Below are 26182 nucleotides of genomic sequence, written 5' to 3'. Positions count from 1 at the left end.
AAAGCAGGGCTCCATCACATGTAACAGTTACTTGGGATGACAAACGCCGTTACTCCAAACGTCCCCCCCTCCTTCTTCTTCCCCCAGCTTTATATGCTGAGCATGACATCATATGGTATGGAACATCCCTTGGGTCAGCTGTACCAGCTGTATCACCTCCCAACTTCTTGTGCACCCCCAGCCTACTCGCTGGTGTGAAGCAGAAAAGGCCTTGACACTGTCTAAGCACTGCTTAGCAATAATGAAAACATGCCTGTGTTATCAACACTGTTTTCAGCACAAATCGAAAACATAGTCCCATACTAGCTACTATGAAGAAAATTAACTCTATCCCAGCCAAAACCAACACACAATGAAATAGAAAATAGGCTGGGTGACTTCTGAAGTCCCTCCTAGTCTGGTTCTCTTGGTTACAACAGGTGTACCCCGCAAAACTGCCCCATAATGACAAATACTGGGAGTTATCCAGGTTTAATGAACGTGTGTGTTAATACAAGAGATTAATGCAGTTTGCATCTTTTATCCCATTTCATTAAATGCTGTGTCTTGACGTGGTGTCTGAGATGCGTAGCAGTGCAAACCCTGGTTATCTAATGGTCCTGCTTTTTAAAAAAATGTTGGTGCATGCAAATGTGCAAAATACCCAGTACTGTGGCTAAAATGAAAAGAGATTAGCAGGTCTTGTCGCAATCACTGCGCTGCATAGCACCTACCAGGGGATCATACTTCCTTGGGATGTGCTAATAGCATAAGCTGGTTTGGGGGCCTTAGCCCAGAGTTTGCCACAACCCTTTGTGGTCCTGTCTCGGTAAAGCAGCACTTACATTCGTTGTGATCCATACGTGTTTTTCCCTCCCCCCCTTCTTATAGCGCCTGACCAAACACACCAAGTTTGTGCGAGACATGATCAGGGAAGTCTGCGGCTTTGCACCCTATGAGAGACGTGCTATGGAATTGCTGAAAGTTTCCAAAGATAAACGTGCTCTGAAGTTCATAAAGAAAAGGGTAGGTCAATCTGCCATCTTAATGAGGCCAGCAAAAACTCTGCTATTGTTAACTTTGTTTTCTGCCCTTCGCTAGGGATACTTTGCTTTTTAATTAATTCTCTTATTTTCTCAGTTGTTTGGGAAGTTACTGGTCTAATCTGAGGCAGTGGAGGGAATGTTCCTGGGGTTGGGTGGGAGAGCAGGAGATGGACATAAAGGTACTTTGCCAAAAAGGCCCTGAGCTACACGAAGCCAGACTTGCCCTGCTATTTTTGCGTTATTTGCAAATCTGGTCTGGGGAAGAGGAGGGCAATACTGACGGAGGTTGGGTACCATTAACCAGGTAACTTGAAATGGAGTTCATTGAGGGCAGCCATGAGAGCTGAAAGCAGCTTCTACCTTTCCCAAAATAACTGAGTAGAACTACTACTGAGATGGGATGGTATGTTGTTCCTGGCTGGCCAGTCAAGGTGGATGGGGTTTGAGTCCATGTTTACCAGAACTTCACCATCCTGCCTGCTTTTTGAGTAAAGCAGCCTTCAGTGAACGCCTGAAGCAGCCAAGAAGTGTTAGCTGTCCTCTGCTGGGATGAATGCTGACTGCACTGCTCTCTCCCCTGCAGGTTGGCACTCACATTCGGGCCAAGCGAAAGCGGGAAGAACTCAGTAACGTCCTGGCAGCCATGAGGAAAGCTGCTGCAAAGAAGGATTGAGTTGTACAGGTTGTAACTCAATAAAGTCCTTTCTCACAAAAACAGTGTAGTGACTTGATGGCACATCTGCTTCAGCCTGTAGGAATGGGGTGCTCCTGGGGCTGCTGAGGAACTGTGCTGACAAGGCCCTGAACTGCAGTAATCCAGAACTTGCATTGCTATTCTATTTTACCTGCTGCTAGAGTTGCTGATATTAGAGTTGCTGGTACTAGCCTGTGGTATGTTCTAGAGGGGGAATCCTCCTCCAGACCTTGCGGAGCTAGCCTTTCTCAGAATGTGGAAGCCTCTGCAATAGCTAAGCTTGTGAAGGCTGTGATACCTCCACCTCCCAGTCCATCTCCAAACCTAGATGCCTGTAGGAGAGAAGTCAGTGGACAAAAATTGCTGTTGAAAATAGTAGTAACTTTGCACTCCTTCCCCATGGCACTTCATCCTGTTCCTTGTGCAGCTTTTCTTGCTCATGCGTTTCTCTGTGTACCCTCCATTCGTGCCCTACTTTCTGCAGTATGTTATCAAATCATGGAAGAATTGCAGTCAGTAAGAGCTCCCTGAATTGCAGCAGGATGATTCTTTATTCTCCACTAAGGGTGACCTTGCCGCGAGACAGCATGAGTGCTGTTCTTCCTGCACAAGGACATGCATTTCAGGTAGACTTCATGTAACTCCTCTCCCCCTATTTAAATTAAGTTTTTCTAGTATTTGCCTTAAGATGAAGTACTCAAGTTCTGTGGCCCAAGCCTGTGCTCATTGATGTACAACAGTCATGCTAAGACATTTAGTTCCTTTTTTCACTCGGTGAACATAATACAGCTGCTGCAGCAGCAAAGACAGGCTATGGTAGAGTGCAGTGCTAACTGCTGCTACTGAGCACATGGCTCTTCTGTCTGTGCCTGCTCTCTTTAAGCCTGGAGTTGTTTCTGATGGTATTGACCTGTGATTTAATCTGGAGAACCACATCCCTCAGGAGCTGAAAGTGCTAGCTCTGCTGAACTGTCCTAAAATGTCACAGTTTCCCCTCCAGCCTAGTACAGGCTTATAAGCCGAGACAGGGAGAGGCTTCTGAGAGGTACTCATCTACCAGCACATCAGGAACACTATGTCAGTCATAGCCCTAGCTCTGTAGAGTTAAATGTTTTTGCATAAGTGTTGTTTAGAATTATAGTGAAGTAACTGTAACATCTTTAATTAGAAAAGACTAGACTAGCTCTACTGCTGGTAGCAGGTAACATGCACATTCCTTAGGTAAAATTTCACAATTTTATTGGAAATACTTAATGTGGATCATAATTCAATATTAAAGAGTGAGAAATACTTTATTCTAGCAAAGCCATAATTCATTTCAGCAGCTGCGCAGCAGCAATAGCTCCATGTCCCACTTCAGGATTTCCCCAGGTCACCCCATTTCTGGGTGGGGGCTGAGCATTAAGGGACAGACCACCTTCCAGCCATTAGGTTGTTGAGTGTCATCCTCCAGTAGAATCCAGCTTTGAAAATGCTATATCAAATACCTCTTTGTAGTGCTCAACAAAATGCACTTCTAGTCCTTCTGTAATGAATCCAGCAAGGTCGTAATAATCCTTTTTATTCTCTGATGGCAGAATGATGCAGGTAACACCTGCCCTCTTCGCCTATGGTGAAAAGAAAGTTATGCAGTTTGTTGAGTCCTAGAAATCCATCAATCTACCAGAAACACACTCTTCCGCTTTAGAAACCAAGAACAAGAACAGTTATTTAGGAGCATGATCTGGCTTTACTTTGGAGAGCAGCAAGGGCATTACTTACAGAAGATGTCACTAAGGACGGATCATGTTCTAGATCTCCCCAGGCCCCCAAAACACACACCCTCTAGTCCCACCTTCTCAGCTGCAGGGACAGCTGAAGTGGCAGCAGATATTTTAGAAGGGCTACGTCAGCACATTGGGGGATTGTTTAGAACAATTAAAAAATCTTTTCCAACTTGGGTGAGGATAAACCCTAGAATCAAAGGAGGAATTAGAAACAGCTTATCAGACCAACCCACCACATCAACATGCATGGCCCATAGCACCTTTCTACAGAACCTTTTGATATGGACATCTGCATTGGAAGGAGCACAGAAAGTGGAGCCCGCTCATGAAGTGGCAGGTTTGTACCCACTCACTTTGTGGGTGATCCTGCATTTACCCCTGGGTGGCCACTCGCGCTCGTCCAAGTGCAGCCAGTCATCAGTGCCACAGACATCCCTACCATATGTTAGTCCTTCTTTAATGACTACCACAGAACAAAATACAGAATTGCCCATTTTAAAGCCACATGAGGAAAAGGAATCCCATTGCACAAGGCTGTAGCCCAAACAGGTTTGGGGACAGAACACTGATGTGAAGCCCCAGCTCAACAGGCTACTGAAAGAGCCAATACCATTCGTGAAGACACAAAAATGTGTGTGATGCAAGGCTTATGTAGGCAAGAGCTGTGCAGATGAAAAGTACAGAGAGAGATGCAATGCTTGGAGAAGAATTCTGAAAACTGCAAATGGTTGAAACTAAAAAAACAAGCACCACTATAAATCCAGTGCTTGCAAGAGTGCTTCAGATAACTTGATCTGTATAGCTTACTAAAACAAACTTCACAGGGGAAAATGCAAGACATTAAAAGTTCCTTCCATCTAAACCCAGAAAAACATAGGGATATCTATGTGAAATTTTAAGTCAGACAAATTCAAGCTGGAACTAGGCAACACAGCCTTAATGTTAAGGACGATACCTTACGGATACCATCAAATCTACACTGGATGCCCTCCTTAAACAGGTACTTCAACCCAGCACAGATTATTGGACCATGCCAGTCTGTGTTAGAGAAGACAGCTTTAACAGCCAGATGATACCTTCTACCCTTAATTCTACCAGTCTAGTAACTAGATCAACACAGATGCCCTGGCACAAAGCCTGGGGTCCCATCTTCCTCACAGCCAGAGACACAGGCAAGATCCCCATGTTCCCCCAGCAGGCTTTTCCACAGTGCGTATTGAATCACTGCCTCTCCCACTACAGGAGCAATCACTCTGGGTGTCCCAGTCACTGCTGAGCCCAGTCGAGGGTGCTCTCCCACAGATGATGGCACAGAGACAAGAGAAGAGCTCTTACCGCAATAGTTTTCTCCTTGATTCCACCAACAGGAAGAATTTTTCCAGTTAATGACACCTCTCCAGTCATGGCCACATTCTGCCTCACTGGGCAATTCATGGCTAGCGATAGCAAAGCTGTTACTATAGTACATCCTGCACTTGGTCCATCCTTTGGTGTTGCTCCCTGTTTTAAAAAAAAAAAAAAAAAAAAAAAGGCAAAACCCCCCTACCTTTAGTTCATTCAAAGAGTAGCAAAGCCAGACACTACCTTTGTCATTGCTGTTTGAACATGGCCCCAATTTCATGGGGTCTCATGAAGGTTTTTTACAAAGTGTGACTGATGGAATCCTGCTATTTGAATTGGCTGATCTATTAACAACTATGTCAATCCTCACCTTATTCGTGAGGAATAATCCATGAGTCTACAGTTTGGTTTCTGGCCCAATGCCACCACAATACTTATCAGGCTCAGGACTTTGAATAAGCAACATGAGCAAAAAACCAGAGCATGAATGCTTTGAAGCTTTTTGTTGACTTAAGTCAACCATGGAAACAAGGAACAGAGGTCAGCATCACATGGGAAGTGAGCATCAAGAGTTACAAAATAGTGGAGGACAATACTGAAAATCATTCAAGGCAGAGAAGATCATTCAGTTTAGAAAACCCAACAAAATCCAGGCCTAAACTAGTGACAAGTCTGGATTTATCTGAGACCAAACAGATCTTTGAGGTAAGAGCAGAAGAAATGAATGTTTGAGAGGGATCAGAGGCAAAGATAATGTCTGATGTTTTCTGATCCTCCAGGAAATGAACACACAGATAACATGAAGTACTTGGACAGACACAGAGCAAGCTGCGACAAGGAGCCTGTGGACTAGGTTAAAGCATGCAATAGGTCAGAAGCAAAGCTTGGGCACAATCATAATACAAAACCTGCCTAAGGTAATGCACCTGCCCAAAGGCTGTTACAGTGTATGAGACCCTCTGAGCATTGTGAGCATTTATTTTCAGTCCCAAACACTGGGAAAATGCAATCACTGCCATTATATGGACTAGAAACCATGGCACAGAGGCCAAGAGTAGTATTTTCAATTAAGTGTAAATGAGCTGAAGCCTTTATGAAGGCCTGGTAACAGAGACCTAAACTTTGGTTTCCTTGTAGCTGCATACAAGCTTTTATTCAAATTGCTTATCTCTATGCCACGGTTTCCCCACCAGCACGACAGGGCCAACAGCTACAACAAAAGTCTAGGATTCCTTACAGCATTATCCAAGCCCCTGTATTCTTGCCACATGCTTGCTGCAGAAAGGAATGGAAACATAGCTCGTAAGAATGATTTCACAAGATCCTGAGGAAAGTGTTGTCTTTTCTAGGTTTTACTGCTAAAAGGGCATTCTGCACAACATATGGACAAATGAAGTGCTTTCCAGCTTCATGTCTAGGTGGAGCAAACCAGCCTAGCTGCTATGCATGCTCTGTGAATTCTGCATCAGTTTACCTCTGGCACATGCAAGTGGATATGGGAAGACATGAGAAAGTCATTGTTGGGGTCCTTCTGCATCAGAAAGGCTCTTGCAAACGTGTAAGCTATTTTGGCACTCTCTTTCATTACATCTCCCAGTTGTCCTGTTACTTCAAGGGACCCATCCTTGTTCTCCTTGTCTTTGGGTCGCCTCAGAGATGTTTCAACAAACAGAGTGGAACCTCCTAAGAAGAGAAAAACAACATCCTGAGAAAAGTTAAAGGAAAACTCAAACCAGGAGGTTTTGGTGATGCAGAAGCAATGTCAGTAATTTGGAACTGGGGCTCTCTGATGAGACACTAGCTCTTAGGTAAAGAGCAGTTGAAACCTGCTCTCTGAATCCCTTCAGGAAGGCTAGCTAGGAATCTCAACAGCACTGCACTGACAGTCTCCATTCATTGCTCTTTTGGACTTCACACTCCACCAATATGGATGCAACCCCTACTTAGTGGAAATAATCAGTTCTTATAATGGTTTCAGGCTCTTCATAACTAAAAAGTAAGATAAGCTCATACCATAACACCCTGCTAGCCAGTTCAGCCTTCCAGTATTAAGACATCTATTCAACTTCTCCACCATACTGATAATTTCCCTCTTAACTACTTCAGTTCTACCCAAGGTCAGTTAGGGTATGCAGGGGTCATATCCCTTGCTGTGTGCTGTATTTCCGTACTGTGGTGCATATAAGTCCCCAAGTTACTAGGGGAGTAATCCAATGAATCGTAAACTAGCCAACTGCACCCACCCCAACAGAGTGCTAGAATACCTGTATCTGCCCTTGACATTGAAAGCTAAGTCAGTGGTGCAACATCACTGAAGAGATATAGCATGCCTCAGCTGTGCCATAAGTCAGAACGGCACCTCCTGCTTTGAAGGAAGCAGACAAGGTCTTGTCCTCTCTGAAAAGGCTTATGCTTTTAGTTACTGCTGTTCCTAATGTACGCGGTTCATACGGGATATGGAGCATAAAGAGAAAACATGTTGGCCTGAAGCTAAAATGACCCTGGGTAAGGGAATAAGAAAGGGTCCTTTCTTCAGGAAGAAGTAGTCAGGATCTAAAAAGCCACAGAAGTTAATTTTACTGGTGCCAGTGGAAGAACTTCACTGGACTCAGCAGGGAAAATTCGGTTTGACTATCACATTCAATTTCTGAAAATTATACGGAAGTGTAGACATTAACCCAAAAGTCATTTTGTCTCACCCATAGCTGTCCAGGCCAGACCCATCACCACTCCTGGAGGAGTGGTTTCATACATGCGATCGACAGTGAAGATTGGCTTTCCTACAAAGTCCTGCAGGTTTTCAGGTGTTACTTGGACCATCTCTGCTTCTCCACTCACAATTTTATAGGCAGATTTCCTCAATACCTGAGTGAGACAGTAATTTGTTTCTGTAGAAAAAGCTGAGAAGGCTGAAGCACAGTGGTCATAGTTACACACAACTTTCCCTCACCTTTTCTACTTGTTTCTGCAGATTCCTCACCCCACTCTCTCTGCAGTACTGCTTGATGAGAACAGTCAGGACGTCTGATGTGATTTTGGCTTTGTTTTCATCCAAGCCACACAGAACTCGCGCTTGAGGGACTAAGTACCTCTGAAAGAAATAATCCCCCACATACTTCTGTTAGTATTTGTGACAAAAGCCTGGTGGTCCCAATTCACTCAACTTCATTCTACTACTAGCTCAATGCCACTTTCTGGAGTCCACAGCCTAAGGAACACCTGCCTTACTTTAACTGGCTGTTCAAATCAGAGGAACTCTGTCCAAAATGCAATGTGCCTAATTTTTTTGGACAGAGTTGGCTGTAAATACGTAAGCCTGAATCTGCCAAAAACATTTTATCAGACGTAATTCACAGCACACCAGTGGTTTCTCTTACCTCTGCAATTGCAAGTTTCTCTTCTGCTACATATCCTGATACATTGATCACTTCCATTCTGTCCCGCAGTGGCTCTGGAATGGTTTCTGTTACATTGGCAGTACAAATAAAAAGTACCTGGAAGTATTACAACATCCTATTAAGCATTTTCATTAACCTGCTGCTTTACTCCAATCAATAGTTCCTCAGGTCTGTGTTTCTCTGCCTGAAGGGCTGGAGCAAGATCATCTCTGTGGAATCTAGTTTTTATTACAGGAAAGGGTTTGGATTTTAGAACTATGTAGTAGGATGTTCCTTACCCCCAAAATAAATGTTTAGAAATACACACAGCACAAACTGTGGAATCTGAATGGTCTGATATGGACCAGGAAACTATTTGCCTGGGGAGATCTAGAAGTCACTTCCAAGTTATTTCTACCTTCTATGAAGTTAGCACAGAAGTGACCAAATTATATATATATATTTCTAATCCATCAATTCTGCAATTAATGTAAGCTGCATAAAAAGTGCAACAGTGTGCAAAGACAACCAATTTCAAAAGCTTGACAGCAGCATGAGGCTACCTCACTTTATAGCAACTCTGCCAATCATTACGTAGAAGAAAAGCTCCTGCCTTTTCTACCTGATACCACACATCTTTGTGTCCCTAGCTCTACAGGGAGTTAGGGCTATAGGACATACGCTGGTCATTGTGTTCTGTTAAGCATGTACAGACACTTCAGTTAAAGCCAGTTCCTGCAGAGACAAAACTATACCACTCGTGTCTCAATCCCATCCGTATGACTTTCCAGCTGACTAAAATATCAACATCTTTTCATGGACAGGAAATCTCTGCATTGATACACATTCATAAATTCCAGCTCTACAACCTCTGCAGAAGAGAGAAATACCTTTGATAAATCCACAGGAACATCAAGGTAATGATCCAAGAAGTTAGAGTTCTGTTCTGGGTCCAACAGCTCTAGAAGGGCTGAGGATGGATCCCCTTGAAAGCCTCTTCCTATTTTATCCACCTATGGGAGAAAAACTTTAAATACTCCAAGAAGTTTCTCACCACAATAAATTCTCACTCAAAGATTCTTTCCAGGCTCCATCTGAAAATCTTCATGTGTTTGTTCATAAACAGCCACCACCAGTCTATCAGTTTTCCGTGTATTCACCCAAGTCCCCACTATCCTACCGTGTGAGCTCATGACACACCTGACAAGACACAGGACTAACAATGTTGTAGAGAAGCACTGTGAAGTCTCAGGGAATGTGCATACAATCAAAAGCAAGTGAGTTATCATGGATTAGTGGGCTACTACATGTTAACCTAAGATAAGCTGTATTCACAGACCAAAATACTTACTCCACAGTGGGAGGACTACAGGGTGCTAGCTTGTACCACTTCCCTAATAGGTAAGCTAAGACACTCTCCTTACTCTGCCCAAAGTGCAAAGTGCCTATACACAGCCACTCATCACAGCTCAGCTAGTGACCTTTGCTGCTTTCACAGAATCATAGGCTGAGTGAGGATGGTAGGGACTTTGAGGTCATCTTGTCCAACCCCACTGCTCAAGCAGGGCCACTTAAGAGCTGGCTGCCCGGGACCACGTCCAAGGTTGTTGTCTCTTTCAGCATGTTCATGTCCCTCAGAAGGAGAGGTCACAACAGGGCCACTCTCCACTGCTTTTTCTCCCTAAAGAGTAGTGTTAACTAGATGAACATAATGCAATTTGCTAATACAGCCAATGCAAGGCTCCTCACCAACACCACTTAAGTAAAAGTGCCATGACCTACAGCTTTCATTACCTTTTGAATCAGGATACTTGTTGGTTACATTACACTGCGACTCATTACCCAGTTTCTTGGTCCCCCATACCATTCCCAAGGCAGCTGCTGCTGGTCTTTCCCAGGCATGGCACACAAGGAGGCTAGAGAGACCTTTCGTCTGTTCTGAACACCTGCCAATATATCCTGTCCTTATGTGCTTTTCCACAAAGCAGTAGGCTGGTAGCCCTGACTCACTTTATTCTCAAATCAGACCACAAATTGACTGTAAGCATCTACTCCTTACAGTCTTGCTTTAGATGAGCTGAGAGAGTGACTTTTTCTAATAATCACATAAGCAATAATGTTTTTCTACACAATGATGTTCCCACACCTAGGTAGGAACACGAGAGCTACTGAAGCCTCTGAATATGCAGCCAGCTCCATTAGGATCCTTGCAATCCAAACAGCTACAATTTAATGAGAAGGGCACAACTGAGATATTAAAGTTGAAGTCCGTTATAGGAAGAGAAAACAAAAGGTCTAAGGTATCACTGTCATCCAAAGAACTTGAGAGCCCAGCCTCATTTAAATAAAAAAACCCTGGGATTTTTAGGAGAGTTACTGCTTCACCTTTCCTACTGAGGTCAAGAATTGATACATGTTTTTAAGAGCAAAAACTAGAAGAAAGACCAGGTACATCACCTCATCGATCAGTATAAGTGGATTCTCTGTCTTGGTCTTCTTCAGACACTGGATGATTTTTCCTGGCATGGCTCCAACATATGTCCTCCTGTTTTACCAGAGACTGTATTTAGGGAACCACTGTAAACTACAGCACACATCACACAACACAGCATGCAGCTGATGGAACAGGTATATCCTGCTGGGAAACAAGTCTCTATTTCTTCTACATATATCAAAAGGATTCTCTATCACCATAGAAACCACCAAGACCCATCTAGTCTGTTTCCAGTAGAGATCAGACATGCATTTTGGCAGAATACTCCTGGACTGCAGTTTTTATCTTTAGTTTTAACCACTTTTACATTAGAGGGAAGCAAAGAGGTATGGCTGAGAACAGAGATGTTTGAATAGTGACTTCTTGGGGTTTGGGTAAAGAAACATTAGAAAAGGGAACGTTGCATTCCCTCACTTGATAGGGACAAAAACCAGAAGATCAGTGTAAATCAAAAGATACACTGAAGGAACAAACTGCTAACAGCAAAACACAATCTTTCTGCTAGAGGGAACTGGCATCCAGGAACATACAGAACCAGAACAAGAGGGTAACAACAGAGTGAATGCCAAGAAGCACAGAGCAGAGAACACCCTGAGAAGTATATAAAATACTTTGCTTCTGCATCATATAGGGCAGAACCTCACAAGTTCAATTAACACCACAGAACAGCTACTCTTACTAGTTTGAAAACACTGCTAGTTTTAAGGTGTATGTGGAAGGAAAATAAACCTGTGGCAGGGTCTGATCTACTGATTTTTGTATTCACGTCATCTTGTTCTCCACATGAATATTCTTGTTCCCCAGTTTTCCTCATGCAACACCTCCCTCCTTGTTATTCAGAAACCACGTCTTAATCACACCTGAACATGTGAATGGCCCTGTCCAAACTGTCACCATTCCCTAGCACTGGCATTTATAGACAGACATGAATTAGCATTTGGCATCAGTCCAATGCTTTTGGGTAGCTCATGCATTTTTTCAAAGACCTCCTATAAGCATACAAAAGAAGCAGGAAGTGACTGCACTTAGAATATGATTATGTTCCAAACTCTGCCCTTTGCTATCCTTTTCACCTCTTCCTATATCCCAACTCCTATCAGCAAGGGTTGGCAGAACAGAGATGAAAATTACAGACATAGTCCAACTTCAGTTAGGTTCCTATTTTGACAACATAAGTAAAAATTGCTGGATAGAGAAACTGTTCAAGTTACACTGACCTGTGTCCTTTTATTTCTGCTACATCAGTCATCCCTCCAACACTGAAGCGGAAGTACTCTCTGTTTAGGGCTCTGGCAATGGAGCGGGCAATACTGGTTTTGCCGACCCCAGGGGGTCCATAAAAACATAGGATCTTCCCTTGGGTGGATCCTCGCAGCTGGCTGACTGCTATAAATTCCTGCAGAACAGACGAAACACCAGTAGTGAACAAAGGGCAACTGCAGCAACACCAAAACACATTTATTATCAGGTCAAGCAATGATTAAAAAATGAGCACCATATACAAAACTGGTCCTCAAATTTGTTGGGGTCGGCAAGGGGAGAAGCTAAGTAAGGATACTGTACTGGTGCACCTCTTTTCCCTCTGGTTATTTACACACTTGGTTGTCCCTGGCTTTTGTGCTCTGTACTCATCTCACCAGGAGAAGTAGTCTTGCTCTCTCTCCACTGTCTTGGAGTGGGAAGACAGACTTCTAGTTCTTCTCCCAGCTTCCCTAGTTCTCACCTGAGTCTCTAAAGCCACAAGTGATCATCTCCTACTGTACCACTTCTTTGCCAAGTTAAGCTTGCATCTTTTCACACCCCTGTGCTAGGCAACCCTCAACACTCAGCAGTTGAGAAATGAAAAGATCATGGTTCAGAACTGAAGTCTCAACTGCTCATGTGCTTACAGTGACGAAATCACTGTGCAAGTGAGCAGAGATGTGATTCCCCTGTAACAAGCCAACTATTTAGCAAAGATGAGCCTTGATCTCTTCCCCCTACAGCACTGAACTCCAGAGCAATACTATACAAGGACAATAGCACCAATCTAATTAAGGCTCAAACCTGTGTAGGTATTTCTCAGTACCTTAAAATCATCAACCTTGCTTGCATTGCTACAACTGGGGAATCTCCTATGTGTTGAAATAATCACATCAATAATCAAAGCCACAGACCTGTATGATGCAACTCTATCTATTTCTATATAAAGGCTGGGCCTAGTCAGCATGAATAGTGCTGACAAGCAACCTAAGAGACTGATACTCAAAAGGGGTTATCTGCTTGCAAGTGTTCAACAACAGCCTTACCACAAATCATTCAAAATAATAAATCAGATAGAGGGATTTAGTCGCAAGTCTTGGGCACTACTAGGGAAAGAAGCCCCCTTTGGCTGTCAGCGAGGAGATACTTCACAACCTTTATCTTTTTCTAGAAGAGACTGGAACAAAACAATTTAATAAAAGCAGAATTCCAGGATGTCTAAGAATTTACTATGCATTATATATAATGACATCATACTGTTAGCTTAGGAGATGCCTATATGGCTTCTGTGCACAATAATTACTGAGGAGGCCTAAGTGCTGTCCCCAAGGTAACACAAAGCTCTACTACGTATAGCATGTGGGAAAAGTAAGAGAAACTGCCTTACTACACTCTTTGGAAGGAAACGCCCAAGTTGAAGGCTAGCTACACTCAACAGCTTCACCAAATCTGCTAAGCTCTCACCACGATTTGTTAATGCAAAGTCAGTTACTGCACCTGTCTCCCCTCCCCTGCGCACTTTGATGCACTTGCCCAGTATGATACAAATCCTGCCAGCACTGGGATTGTCTTTCACTGCTTGAATGCGTTAGCTGGCTACAAGGAGGAGCCTATTCCTGTCCCCTGGAAATGAAGGCAGTTCCCACAGAAAGTCACTGAAGTTGCTGCAACTTGTTGCAAGTATCTAGTCTTATCTAAAATAGCTTCCCTAACCACAGCAAGCACAGGCAGGACATCCTCAGGCAAAAGTGACACAAGTTGTGGAACAAGGCAACACTGAAAACTACCCTGTTTGCTTATTATGAGGGCTGTATTGCACAGACTATAAACCCTTCAGCATCAAACGCAACTCTGAGGGACAGGTAAAGGTTGTGAGGCAAACATGCATCTTAGTTAACTTACGCCCTCTTAATTTTAGAGTTGAGTAGAGGTCCAGTATGTTTTGGAAAGGCAGCACCTTTGCCAGTCAAGAAGAACAATTTTAATAGTCTCTCAACAAACTGATTAAAATCCAGAGACTGCTTCCCTTGGACACTTACTCACTTGCTCAGCATTAAGTAGCAGAACAGTATATTGCAGTTCAAAATCAGAATATGACCTTCATTGCCTCAAGTAATTAAACACATTAAGTGAACATCAGAACGTTCTGTTCTTTCATGCAGCTTTCCGTTTGATCCATGAATTAACACAATTCAATGGAGAGCTGCAATGTGAAACACATGCAAAATGCTCAATGCTAAGCAGAGTGTCAAATGGGACACACTGCCTATTCCTGCCTTACCAGAATTCGCTTCTTGACATCATCCATTCCATAATGATCCTCCTCCAGAACTGCTTGGGCTCTGGTCAGCTCCAGGTTCTCCTCACTACACTTACCCCATGGTATGGAAGTCAGCCAGTCCAAGTAATTCCGTGTAACACTAAGAGAAATACACAAGTGAGAGTAATTTCACAACAACCAACTCACAACTTCCTCCACTGCCTTCCAAAATAATCTCCTCCAGAACAAGTGGGATATGAACTACTCATGGAAGGGAGACTATGAAAAGAACATCATTACCTGGGCAGCCATTGCTAACCTTTCATTATGGTCTTCATTCCCTTGTCCGTCCATCCCTGCCCCCCTCCAAAATCAAAGCTTTTTTTCACAGCTTTTGCTTTCCCAAGACAAAGAACCTCCAACATACCATGCAAAGACCTAGATTTCTGCACACAAATTCCCTGTATGATTTTTTGATCTTGGGCTGGTTCCTGTCTGAAGATGAGCAGGATTGTTTGTAAGCTCTGCACTACTGTCAACTGTTCGGATCAGGTCATGAAACTTAAAAGGTAGAAAACCAGTTTCCTCTTGTTTCCCCAGTGGACCAAGACAACGTAAAGAAGAAAGATTCCTGGCTCAGAAGCAAGGAAACACAGCTGGATGTACAACACGACAGAGAAAGATTTAAGACTGGGGCATAAGGATGTTAGTGCGGAAGCTAACAGTAGAGATAATCAGTTTAAACAGACTGTTACTAAGAACACAAGTGTGTAAAAGCAGCACTCATCTGTTCTAAAACCGCACACCCAGATCAGCGATTCAAATGTACAGGGAGGTCTGCAGGATGCACTAAACAGTAAATTGTGCACAGTCATGAACACAGAGAAGCACAGCCTCCTCATGCTTGGCTGGCTGGTCCCAGGATTCACCCTAAGGCAAAGGCAATTGCCACACCAAGAGCTTTGGCTTTTTTCTCCCAAGTACTTCCTTTGCAAACTTCTACCACTGTTAGTACTTGGAGGGAAAGGTACTATGCTGGCTGTGAAGCCCAGTGTGTCTTTCCTAGCTTCCTCCCTCCTCCTCCTCCTCGTGTATGATTATCAAGATGTTTCTCATCCAAATCACGCCTGCTCTCAAAGACAGTCTTTTACTCCATAAAAGATACTTTATTCTAGAAGCAAAGATCCAGGACATTAAAGTGCTGATGACTACACTGACTGCTGTAGCACAAACCACCTCAACAGACAAACGTTCAAAGAAAGCTCAGGTTCTGACAATCTATGTCATGGATTATGTGGCAAAAGCTATTCACTCCTTTGCAATTCCAGCCCTGCCCCAACACTTCAGGGACCACCTCAGGTAGCTTAGCCAATGTCACGTGTTAGCAACTAGCTTCTCTTCTCTCACATCTAACGAAAACACCTAAGAACAAGTGAGAAGAGCCAAAATTCAGGGCTGAAGGAATCACTGCACATTTCTTGAGGTGGAACAGACAGCACAGTTCCTATCTACAGTGTTAGGCTGCAAGAGAAGACCTAAAACGATCAAAAGAATCACAGAATCCTTTAGATTGGAAAAGACCTTTAAGATCATCCGAGTCCAACTGTCAACCCAATGCCACCATGCCCACTAAACCATGTCCTGAAGTGCCACGTCTACATGTGTTTTAACACCTCCAGGGATGGTGACTCCACCACTTCCTTGGGCAGCCTGTTCCAATGCTTGATAAACCTTTCAGTAAAGAAATTTTTTCTAATATCCAATCTAAACCTTCCCTGGCACAACTTGAGGCCATTTCCTCTCGTCCTATCACTTGTTACTTAGACGAAGAGACCAACACTCACCTCGCTACAACCTCCTTTCAGCGTGGTAAGGTCTCCCCTCAGCCTCCTTTTCTCCAGACTAAACAACCCCAGTTCCCTCAGCCGCTCCTCATAAGACTTGTGCTCCAGGCCCTTCACTAGCTTTGTTGCCCTTCTATGGACACGCACCAGCAACTCAATGTCTTTCCTGCAGCAAGGGGCCCAAAACTGAACATAGTACTCAAGGTGCAGCCTCACCAGTGCTGAGTACAGGGGGACGATCACTTCCCTGCTCCCGCTGGCCACACTATCTCTGATATAGGCCAGATATACTCTTACGACAGTGGCCAGATTGAGTTCTAGCTAAGCTTTTGCCTTTCTAATTTTCTCTCTGCGTGACCTAACAAGATCCCTGTACTCTTCCTGAGTTGCCTGCTCTTTCTTCCAAAGATGGTAAACTCTCCTTTTTTTCCTGAGTCCCAACAAAAGCTCCCTGTTCAGCCAGGCCAGTCGTCCTCCCCAGCGGTTGATCTTGCAGCGCGTGGGAATACCCTGCTCCTGAGCCTTTAAGACTTCCTTCTTGAAGAATGTCCAGCCTTCCTGGACCCCTTTGCCCTTCAGGACTGTCTCCCAAGGGACTCTCTCAACCAGTGTCCTGAACAGGCCAAAGTTTGCCCTCCGGAAGTCCACAGAGGTAAACTACGATAAAACAGGAGATTTGGAGAACAATCCTATAGCTAGGATGTGATCACATGCTACATTCAAGGAAAACAACTATGACAAAAGAGAAAAGAAACTATTAAAGCAAGAGCTTCACAGAATTGTATTGATCTCTCTCATTCTCCCAACTAACCCTGACAGCAGAGGACACAGCCATGGACTCACTTGAATTCTGAGGAGTGATTATCCAGCAAGCCCAACTTGTTCAACTCTTCATCAATCACATCCATGACATGTTTTGGCACTACCAGGTCCTTTAGTCGCTCACGGAATTTCTCTTCTATAGCATCCTTGTCCTCTTTTTCCAGACCTAGCTCTTTCTTAATGATCTTCAATTGTTCTTGGAGAAGATATTTGCGATGTGTTTGCTTTATCTTCTCTTCAACCTAGACAAAGCAACAAATACAGTAACTATTCTGTTCCTGGCACAACTCATCAAACATGAAATGCTTCCAAATACTTCTCCGTTATGACCTTTTCAGCAACTGAAAATACTACTTGGAAATAATTTGCAGCATGTTCTAATATAAAAAGTGACTCTGTGACATACTCTAACTCCCTCCACATCTCAGTGGTCTCCACTGGCCATGACTCAGTACTTCAATGTTTTGTTTACGCTGGGGAGACCAAAAGCTGGGCAGAGTAAGCCAGACGTGATCTCCCTAGCACCAAATAAAAGGGAATAACTTCTCTTGACCTGCTGTCTACCCAACTGCAAATAGAGCCCAGTATGCAGCTGGCCTTCCTTGCCACAAGGACAGACTGCTAATTCATGGCCAGCTTCCTGTACATCAGGGCCTCAAAGTCCTTTTCTGCAAAGCTATTTTCTATTTGGTTGGCACCCAGCCTTGTCCTGTTGCACTGGGTTATTCCAACCCAGGTGTGGGATTATGAATTTCTCTTTGCTGAACTTGAGGAGGTTCTTACTGATTCCCTGAGGGGGACCACTAGTAGCTAGTTGCAGTTAGACTTTACAGTGTCGATCATAACCTTTTCTGCCCAGTAGACTAGCCAATTTTTTCACCCACCTTATACTACTTCCTTCCAGCCTGTAACATCCCAATTTGGTTGTAAGAATACTATGGCTGACCACAACAAAGGCTTGCTAATGTCAAGGTATACAACAGCCATTGTTCTCCCTTTGTACTCTAGGCCTTCTTATTAGAGAAGTCAAGAAGGTCGATGAGGCACAGTTTGCTCCTGGAAAAATCCCTTCTGGCTCTTCCAAATCATGTCCTCCTTCATTTGCCTGTACAGGGCTTCCAGGAGGATTTTCCCCAAAATCTTCCCAGGGATTGAGGGCAGGCTGACATGTCTGTAGTCTCCCTGATTCTCCTTCATGAAGATGGGCATGGCATTTACCTTTTTTCACTTACCAGGAACCTCACCGTTCACCACAGTGTTTTAAAAATGATTGAGGCAACAAAATGACATTGATAAGTCCTCTCAGTATCCTTGGATGCATCCCATCTGCACCCACAGACTGCATGTGTCCAATTTGCTTAAGAAGTCTCCAACAATTCCTACCCCGGACCAAAAGCATTTTGCACTTAACATGAATTTTAAAAGCCACAATTATTGGGAGTTAATAAACCCAGGAACTTTTAGCTCAGTATACGCAAATCTTTGTACTACTTATACTTCGTTACCATTTTGATGCAGTTATTGTATTCTGATTAAAACTTACAACAGTCTGGAACTACTGCAGTTCACAGTAGTTAGCAGAGGGTCTTTTAAAATAACATTGTGCTATTTACACTATTATATGCTATATACAGTATTACGCTGTATATTTTTACACAGGTGTTTGGTAAACTGCAGTCCTCTAGGATTTACCTGCTTGCATGAAATTACAACTTGGACACAATTCAACAGCAGATGCTATAGCCTCATGTCTTGTTACTTTTACAATGTGCATGAAAAATTGCATTTCTAATGGAAGAAGAATATAAAATCTTAACTCTAAAATGACCTCCCTTTACAGTGTGTACCATTGTCTTGCTTTAAAATTCGTCACTGGCCATACTAAGCATCACAGTGGTGGACATGATATAAATACATACTCATACAATGTATGTGTTACTTGGAAAACTTACCTCCCTTCCAAGACGCTGCTGAAGTTTGCTCAGCTCATACTCCTTCTTTAGAAGGGACAGGGCTTTGTAAAGCCGTTTGGGAATCTGGAAAAGAAAGACACAAAATGAGTTTTCAGACACAATATTCTTGTCAACTCCCAGTGAGAAAGGGAGAATAAAAAGCTCCAACAGGTTGTCTGGGAGAACTCTCCAGCACCTGCAGATGTGGAAAAATGAAACGTGTAGCAATTCCACAGCATGCAACCAATGCACAAAAGAAAATTATTTGCCACCGAAGATGCAGAGCATCCAGCCTTTCCCTTAAGTCAAGTTATTAATGACTTACTATATCGTTCAACAGGAACCTAGTCACTGGTATTAATCTATCATCAAACATAGCACTGAAGTCCCCTCTGTACTGAGGCTGGTAAAGAACATATAACAGACATACTTCTAATTCAGTTAGCATAGCTTTAGTTAAAAGCTTCATCTTACACTGGTTTCTTCCAAGATGTCTTGAAGTTCGTGCGACTCGGCCCCTGTTAGTGCTGCACCCATGTCACTCAGATAGATAGGGTTATCTACCACACGTTGTCCAGCCTGCATCATCTGAAGTACAGACTCTCTGAAAAAATGGTAATAAAACCCAAAATGCTCTGTGAACTTTCACATTCACAAGGGAGTACCCTTATGGAGTGATTTACTTGTTATGACAGAGTAAAGAAATTAAACACAGCTCAGTTTCATAGCAAAATAACTCTTTTTTTTTAAATTTGACTAAGCCAGTACTCAGTAACAAACACATCAATCACTCGATGAAAGGAACAATTGCTGATAAATAAAACCAAATATATGAAATGCTCTCTTAAAAGTTATGTAAAATTTTTTGTGTTAGTATGCTAAGACTCTTACTATGCTCATATTACATGGATCAGACCATGACACGTATTGCAATGACCTTCACTTAGACCCAGATCACCTGCCATAGGACTTATCATCCTGCCTTGTATTTTAAGTTTCACATCAGGTTTTCACAACTTCCCCTCCGTTTCCAACAATGGATAATAAATCTTACATCCCAAGACAAAATTCTAGGTGACAATTCATCAAATATCTCTTCTTCATTACAGCAAAAGGACAAGGCATACTCCAACCTGAGAACACGATGCTCCCAAAGCAGGACAGCATGGGAAAACATACCTGTACAAGGGGTTCAAGGCAATGATATCCCGGATTGTTTTGACAATTTCTGCAGTAAGTGCCTATAAACACAATAAAAATTTAATCAATAAAGACTGGAAAAGGACAGACAAGGCCTCAGTACAAACATGACATTCCCCAACCTCTCCAGCATGGGAGCACAGAACTACAACCCCTGGTCACCCATCTGCAACGGTGTGCTGTAACGGTACTTGGTGTTGGGGCAGTTATTCCTCCTAGGAGGCAAGGAAACGTAAGAACGGCTATAGGCTGGCTTCCTGCATACACAAAACTTAACTGGTTCTTGGCCAGCAGATATGATCAAGTTGACCACTCAAGTCACCTTGGAGCAGTTTGATAGAGGACATTACACAGATTTAAGCACAGCCCAACCTACTCATTCAGCAACTTTTTGAAGTGACCAGTTCTAAGGAATTGAGCTGTTGTAATGAAAAATCATTATTTTCATATAATCCCCTCATGCAGTGACTGTGAGAAGAAGGAACTGGTTTCTGAAATTAAAGCCCGATTTTAGAACTCTTCCTTTTAAGCATGAAATGTAGGTGCAATTCTACAGGACAAGTCCAGGCTTGTATAATTAATTCACTCACTTTCACCTCTTCTGTAATCTGAAAATCTTCATGAACCACATTCTCTACTTCTACCATGAGAACCTCCTGCGACGAAGCAGCTACAGGATCTAGTACCACTTCCACAGGTTGGTCCTTTGCTCCAGGCTCCTCTTCAGCCTCTTTCTTAGAGCGCTTCTGTTTCCTTCTAATTTTCTGTTTGTTCTCAGGCTCCTCAGGCTCAACCTCTAGTTGCTTGTTTATACGAATCCTGAAAGCCAGAAGAAACCAGCTACAATCAACTGCCCTCTGTTATATGTGATTTCAGCTCTTCAGCATGAAAAGGAAAGAGTCTAAATTGTATTTTAAGTAAATTAAAAGTTCAAACTTTGACAAAGGTGACTGATTGTACGTGTTTTGACAAGGCTTAGCTTTTGGTTCATTTTGTCAAAATAAGGCTTGATTTAGTAAAACAGTAATAATCAAGTGGTAGATACTGATAGGACTTACTAAGTAAATTTACAGTTAAGTTGCCACACAAAAGTTAACTGACCATTGAATTAGCCTATTGGTGCATGAATGAGAGGCCAAGGGCAGCTGACAGCACCTTTGTCATAAACCTTGTTAGCTTTTTTGCAGAACTACAAGACCAGATTTCTAACGATTAAAAGAAAAATAATGTAAATAATGTTGGTGAATATACACATGCACACAAAGCTCAGTATCACAGACTGACTTCTCAGTGACAAGTTGCAGCACAAGAGCAGAACAATTAATAAAGCATCACGGTTAGTATGTCTGCTCAGGAGCTAGTTTCTCTAGCTACATGAACCAATAACTCTGATGTGGATTTATACCCTCTTCTGTCTCTCGTGAAAAGCAAGTTCACTGTTTCACTTTAATTCTGAATATTATGTTCTGCTTTTTCAGTTTTCTGATTCTCAACAATCAGTCTCTGCTTCAAACCACATCTGCTGCATTATCTACTGTAATACTAAATATTATATACTGTGTGTATAATGGACCTTGAAGTCATTCCATACCTAGACATTTGAAATTTTAGTCTATCACACAAGGAGATTTCCTAGATTATGATTTTTAAAGAGATCAAACCCACAGTATATTCCACAAAATTAATTGAGTATTAATCCCTAAAAGGGACAGGCTAGATCACATGGCATAATCACTTTCCAAAAAAATTTGTTTCCTTGTTACTGTTTTTAAACTTTTCTGAATTTTGCCTGCTGTGCATACAACCTCATGTCAGATGTTTTCAATACAGATTATGATCTACAGTTCTCCAGAAAGGGATCAAAATCTTGCCCTCTCCACTGGCTTAAAAGGTTTCCCCACCAAAGATGAGTGCTAGACAAACACTCAGGAACTGCAGTAGCCTTTGACAGAGTTGTCTTTCTAGGCTGTGAATATGGAGTCCAAAAAAATCTTGTGGTGTAGCAGACTCCCAGCTCACGGGATAATTGCAATTATGTGCAGGGTGCAGGTCTTATTTTCCATGTGATCTCCTTCAAAAAATAAGACCTCCTCAACTACTCCAACTGTCTGCCACTAGCAAGTTTTGACTACTCTTGTCAACAGAATAGAGTCACAGACAATTAAGTTCAAAAACGTTTTCTGGAAGATGGGGGTGCTGGTGGTGGAAATCAGCTGCTGGGTAGAAGAACATCCCCTTGTAGCGCAACTGCAACAGAGTTTGGCAGCAGCCAGCAGGCCAGTCAGCATGTGCTGCTCTGACCCTGAAAGCATGCTAGAAGGTTTATGGGGAGAGCCAAAGGAGGGATTTAGAAATGAGAGGACCCACACTTGCAGGACACCACATTTCATTATTTTGGCTGCTGATATAAGAGTTTCCTTTTCTATATTTTTATCCTGTAAATGCAGCGTGCTCCTCAGATCTGATACCCAGTGTGGTTCTTATGGACATGACTGACCAGTGTTCTGTGTCTCAATCAAATAAATAAAGACCAATTTCCAACACCTTCCAAGTTATAGAGAAATATTTCTATTACAAGTAAACCAAATCCAATAGCTGCCTATTTCCAAAATCTAATCAAACAAGGTTGTGCTTTGATAATGCAGCAGGAGGTCTAAGACTTCATTTGGAAAGGAGTTGACTCGCAAACTCACACAAATTCAGCTTCAAGAAGTACTGCCCATTCTTTGCTGTCCAGAACAAATGTAACTGAAGCAAAGTGAGTGGGAGGAAAAAAACAATGCTTCAAAGCAAAACCCACCCTGAATCTGTCTCCCCCGCCATGTTTCTGTCCTTGTATTTTCCCTTATAATGGAAGTTAATTATTTGACACTTTTAAAACCACAATTTTATATTGTCTTAGCTCAAAATACTTCACACAAATAGCTAAACCTATATTCCCAACAATAATCCTATTCTCTTCAATTCAGTTCTAGGACAAGACATAATTACTGTTCTGGAACGCCTTTTTTTTTGTTTTCTTTAAAAAAGCAAAAATACTGTCTTGAATTAGTTCCAGAGAATTTTTTTCACCATTACTAAACCTAAACCCCTAAACTTCAGCTTCATGAATGTTTGCTTGCATCACATGACAATTTATATGAGAATGACAGGCACTAGCTCTTACTTTTTGTGACTAACCTGTTGCATCTGCAATAATACACAGAATATTGGGGCTGGAGCACCAGAGCTCTATCAGGATACATTGTAGTAACAAAGCAAAAGCTTGCCATACACAAGCTGTGTACAAAATTGCATATATGTGGTGAAAACAATAAAGGGATATATCTGTTCATAAAGAAGTCTGGTGAGATGCAGTGGAAGTACAAGTAATTACCTTCGGTGTCCCATGACTATCATACGCAACTTGTCTCCAAGGTCCTGCATTTCATGGATCTGTACAAAAGTTCCCATCTGGTAGATTTCATTCAGATCTTCCACCACATCAGATTCATTGCTATTGAGGAAAAAAATTGGAGTAGATATTCAGAATCTTGAGAAAGCAGGTAATATTGAAAAAGAAAGAAACCACCACTGGTTGCAGAACTTTAAACTGGACTCAGAAGCAAAACCACTTCACTTCATCCCCACTGTTACCACCATGTAGCCCCCTTCCAAATCACCCAACTACCTGGATGGTTCATCTCCCTCCCAAATAATAACAGCCTTTTCTAAAGCAAGACTCAAGCTCCTAGCAGTGCTGGTGGTGGCAATGAAAACTGTCATAGTAAGAGGATGGTCCAAGCCTATACACAATTTCTGTAATACTATCCAAGGCAGGGAATTTGAGATCATAGCTTTTAGTGTAAACACAGCCTAGTCATAAAAATAGCTTATTTTTAAAAAGATCAAGAGAAACAACTTACTTATCATCCTTTTTAAGAAAAACACCAGCATAAGGCTGGGCAAGACGAACTTTCCTCCTCAGCAGCTCAACCAGCTTCTTATTTTTTACCTAGGACAACAATAGGTATGAAGTCAGAGATGGATTTTCCATAAGCTTTGCATCCTCAGTGTGTAAGGCCAGGCATGGTGAAACCCTATGACAGAATTATGAAGTCTAATCTCGTATTTTTCTAGTCTTGCCCTCATTAGGGGACAGTAATATGGAAGCAGAAGAATATTAGAGAAACATGAAATTTGAGTATTTAAAACAAGTCACTGAGTACGTAAGACAAGCTCGAAGGCTGGGGCAGAAACTAGGCCTAATCTGTACACGTCTTAGGAGCAAGAAACCTCTCAGTCACTTGAGCAACACTTTGTAAGAGTTTCTGTTGCTATCACTGTTCCCTTCCCCTTTGATACCTGTACGTCCTGGCTCTCCACTCCTACTGAGGTGCTAGTCCAATCTTCCCCCTCAATTGCCTGAATTCTGCCCACCCAATCTAGTTTAAACCCTCTTCTCCAAAGCCCCCTCTGCTCAATTGCTCTCCTACTCCCACCAGACTACCAGAGTCCCTGCTTTGAGTCCCAGCCAGTATTTATTGCTGTTTTACTTTCTTATTCCCCTCTGCTCTCTGGATGCCACACATCTGCCCCTGGCAGATCTCCCAGCACCAGTAATTGCTATCACAGCAGGCTGAACCCTCAGTGACTGACAAAATACCTTCTCATGAATTTTACTGTTGCACAAAGTCACACTACTGACCACTGAGTGTTCTTTCAAAGTGATGGACATAAGCTGCATTGCTCAACACTTTTGAGAATAAACAGCATAGTCTTGACAGAGCAGCTTGAGCAGTACCACTGTTGTTGGCCTATTCTAATCTTGGCACACCTATTTTAATTTTGCACAATGTCTAGCAAAACTATGCTTGCCAGTGTCACAGACATTGACAGAGAGAAGAAAATTAGTAATTCCATATTCACTGTAGAGACTTCACATTGTCAGGAAAGGAAGTATTAAATGGTAGCACAATGAATTCGCAGGATAAGAGAGAGCACTTAACAATTATCTTAATGTAAGAAACTGTTGACCTATGTGTTGAAATTAATGACCTGTACGTAAAAGTGTCATAGGATTGCATGCCTAAAGATCATAATAGTATAAAATCTTCTCCTTCCCCCAACACATCTATGAAGACACTAAAAGTTTCACATATTAGATTTGGACATGCAGAAAAATACCACAGTAGAAATAACATTATGATAAATAACACTACTGGAACAGGAAAATATTGCTTCAGTTCTTGTTACATTTACTCCAAAATCAGATTGGTAAAATACTAGTGAGGTGCAAATATATGAGTACTTGTTCCAAAATGGCTGCATTTCAGGAGAGAAAAGTATTTCTGGTCTGTAAGCTCAAGTCACATATCAAAGATCAAATTTATGGCTCTTAAATATAGATATAGGGGTGCAGAGGGGAAAGATCACACTCTGAAATTTTGGGATTACCATCCCTATCTCTCAGCATGCTCTCCCACCGTAGCAGTGTTGCTCTATACTGAACTCATGCTTTCTTCGTGCAGCTCAGTTTACTGCCTTCACAAATACTGTTCTTGGTGCTATGACACAAGCCCACGAAGCTAAACCAAGGACACGTTTGCTTAACCTTCAGCAAAAGAACACAGAGAAGACAGCAAACTCTGAAAGACTTTCTGCACGAATCACTGCCCTTGCCCATTAGAAGCATTACTGACTGATGCAATACTTAGGAAACTCAAAGTCTGTAACTATCCCAAAACAAACTACTATTCTAGCATGGGCAGGCTACACAGCTAGAAATAAACACTAAGAAGCAGAAGGCTGTAGAGCGTTATACACCTTTCCACCCTCCCCAGCGCCCTATGATTAAAAGAAACCCGAAGAGACGAAGAGTGTGGCTTTGAGGAGACAAGCAGCGCTGGCACTACCAGAATCTGGGAGGCTATACCTCATGCACCTGTGCGTATGGTCAAGGACGGTTACGCCGCCCACCAGAAAACCCCGGCCGAAGGGCAGCCGCCCCCCTTCAAGGGCTCTCAGCCAAGGCCAGGCGAAGCCACGCTCGGCGACCCGCTGCAAAACCGCCCCGGAGCCGTCGCCCGCCCCACGGCCCCGACACCCCTGGCGGCGGCCGGCTCGCTCCTTCCAGCCGAGCGGGCCGGGGCGGCGAGAGCGAACGCCCGGCCCCGGGACCGCCCC

General features: G+C 42.8%; 2 protein-coding genes across 3 annotated transcripts in view; one reads left to right on the top strand and one right to left on the bottom strand.

The window, feature by feature from the left end:
- RPL36 (ribosomal protein L36) overlaps positions 1-1740 on the top strand; it is a 3035-nt gene extending 1295 nt beyond the window's left edge. For both annotated transcript variants that reach the window (XM_010580695.1, XM_010580703.1), the window contains 2 exons: positions 871-1005; positions 1609-1740. In XM_010580695.1, coding sequence (XP_010578997.1) covers positions 871-1005; positions 1609-1698 — 225 coding nt within the window. In that variant the 3' untranslated portion in view covers positions 1699-1740. The remainder of the gene's footprint in view (positions 1-870; positions 1006-1608) is intronic.
- Positions 1741-2943: 1203 nt separating this feature from the next.
- Positions 2944-24007, bottom strand: LONP1 (lon peptidase 1, mitochondrial). The gene is made up of 17 exons (XM_010580684.1): positions 23923-24007; positions 23394-23513; positions 20608-20836; positions 19997-20058; positions 19292-19421; positions 18818-18901; positions 16887-17107; positions 14221-14359; positions 11915-12093; positions 10661-10748; positions 9094-9216; positions 8204-8320; positions 7777-7917; positions 7526-7691; positions 6301-6509; positions 4821-4985; positions 2944-3326 (listed from the first exon to the last, which is right to left on the bottom strand). Exons 2-17 carry the CDS (start codon positions 23468-23470, stop codon positions 3162-3164), a joined length of 2295 nt encoding a protein of 764 aa, XP_010578986.1. The 5' UTR covers positions 23471-23513; positions 23923-24007; the 3' UTR covers positions 2944-3161.
- Between the last annotated feature and the right edge of the window lie 2175 nt (positions 24008-26182).

Source organism: Haliaeetus leucocephalus, unplaced genomic scaffold, assembly GCF_000737465.1.
Source record: "Haliaeetus leucocephalus isolate CR32 unplaced genomic scaffold, Haliaeetus_leucocephalus-4.0 Scaffold76, whole genome shotgun sequence".
Taxonomy (NCBI): domain Eukaryota; kingdom Metazoa; phylum Chordata; class Aves; order Accipitriformes; family Accipitridae; genus Haliaeetus; species Haliaeetus leucocephalus.
Note: the sequence above shows the minus strand (reverse complement) of the source record. Positions and strands in the feature narration are given on the sequence as shown.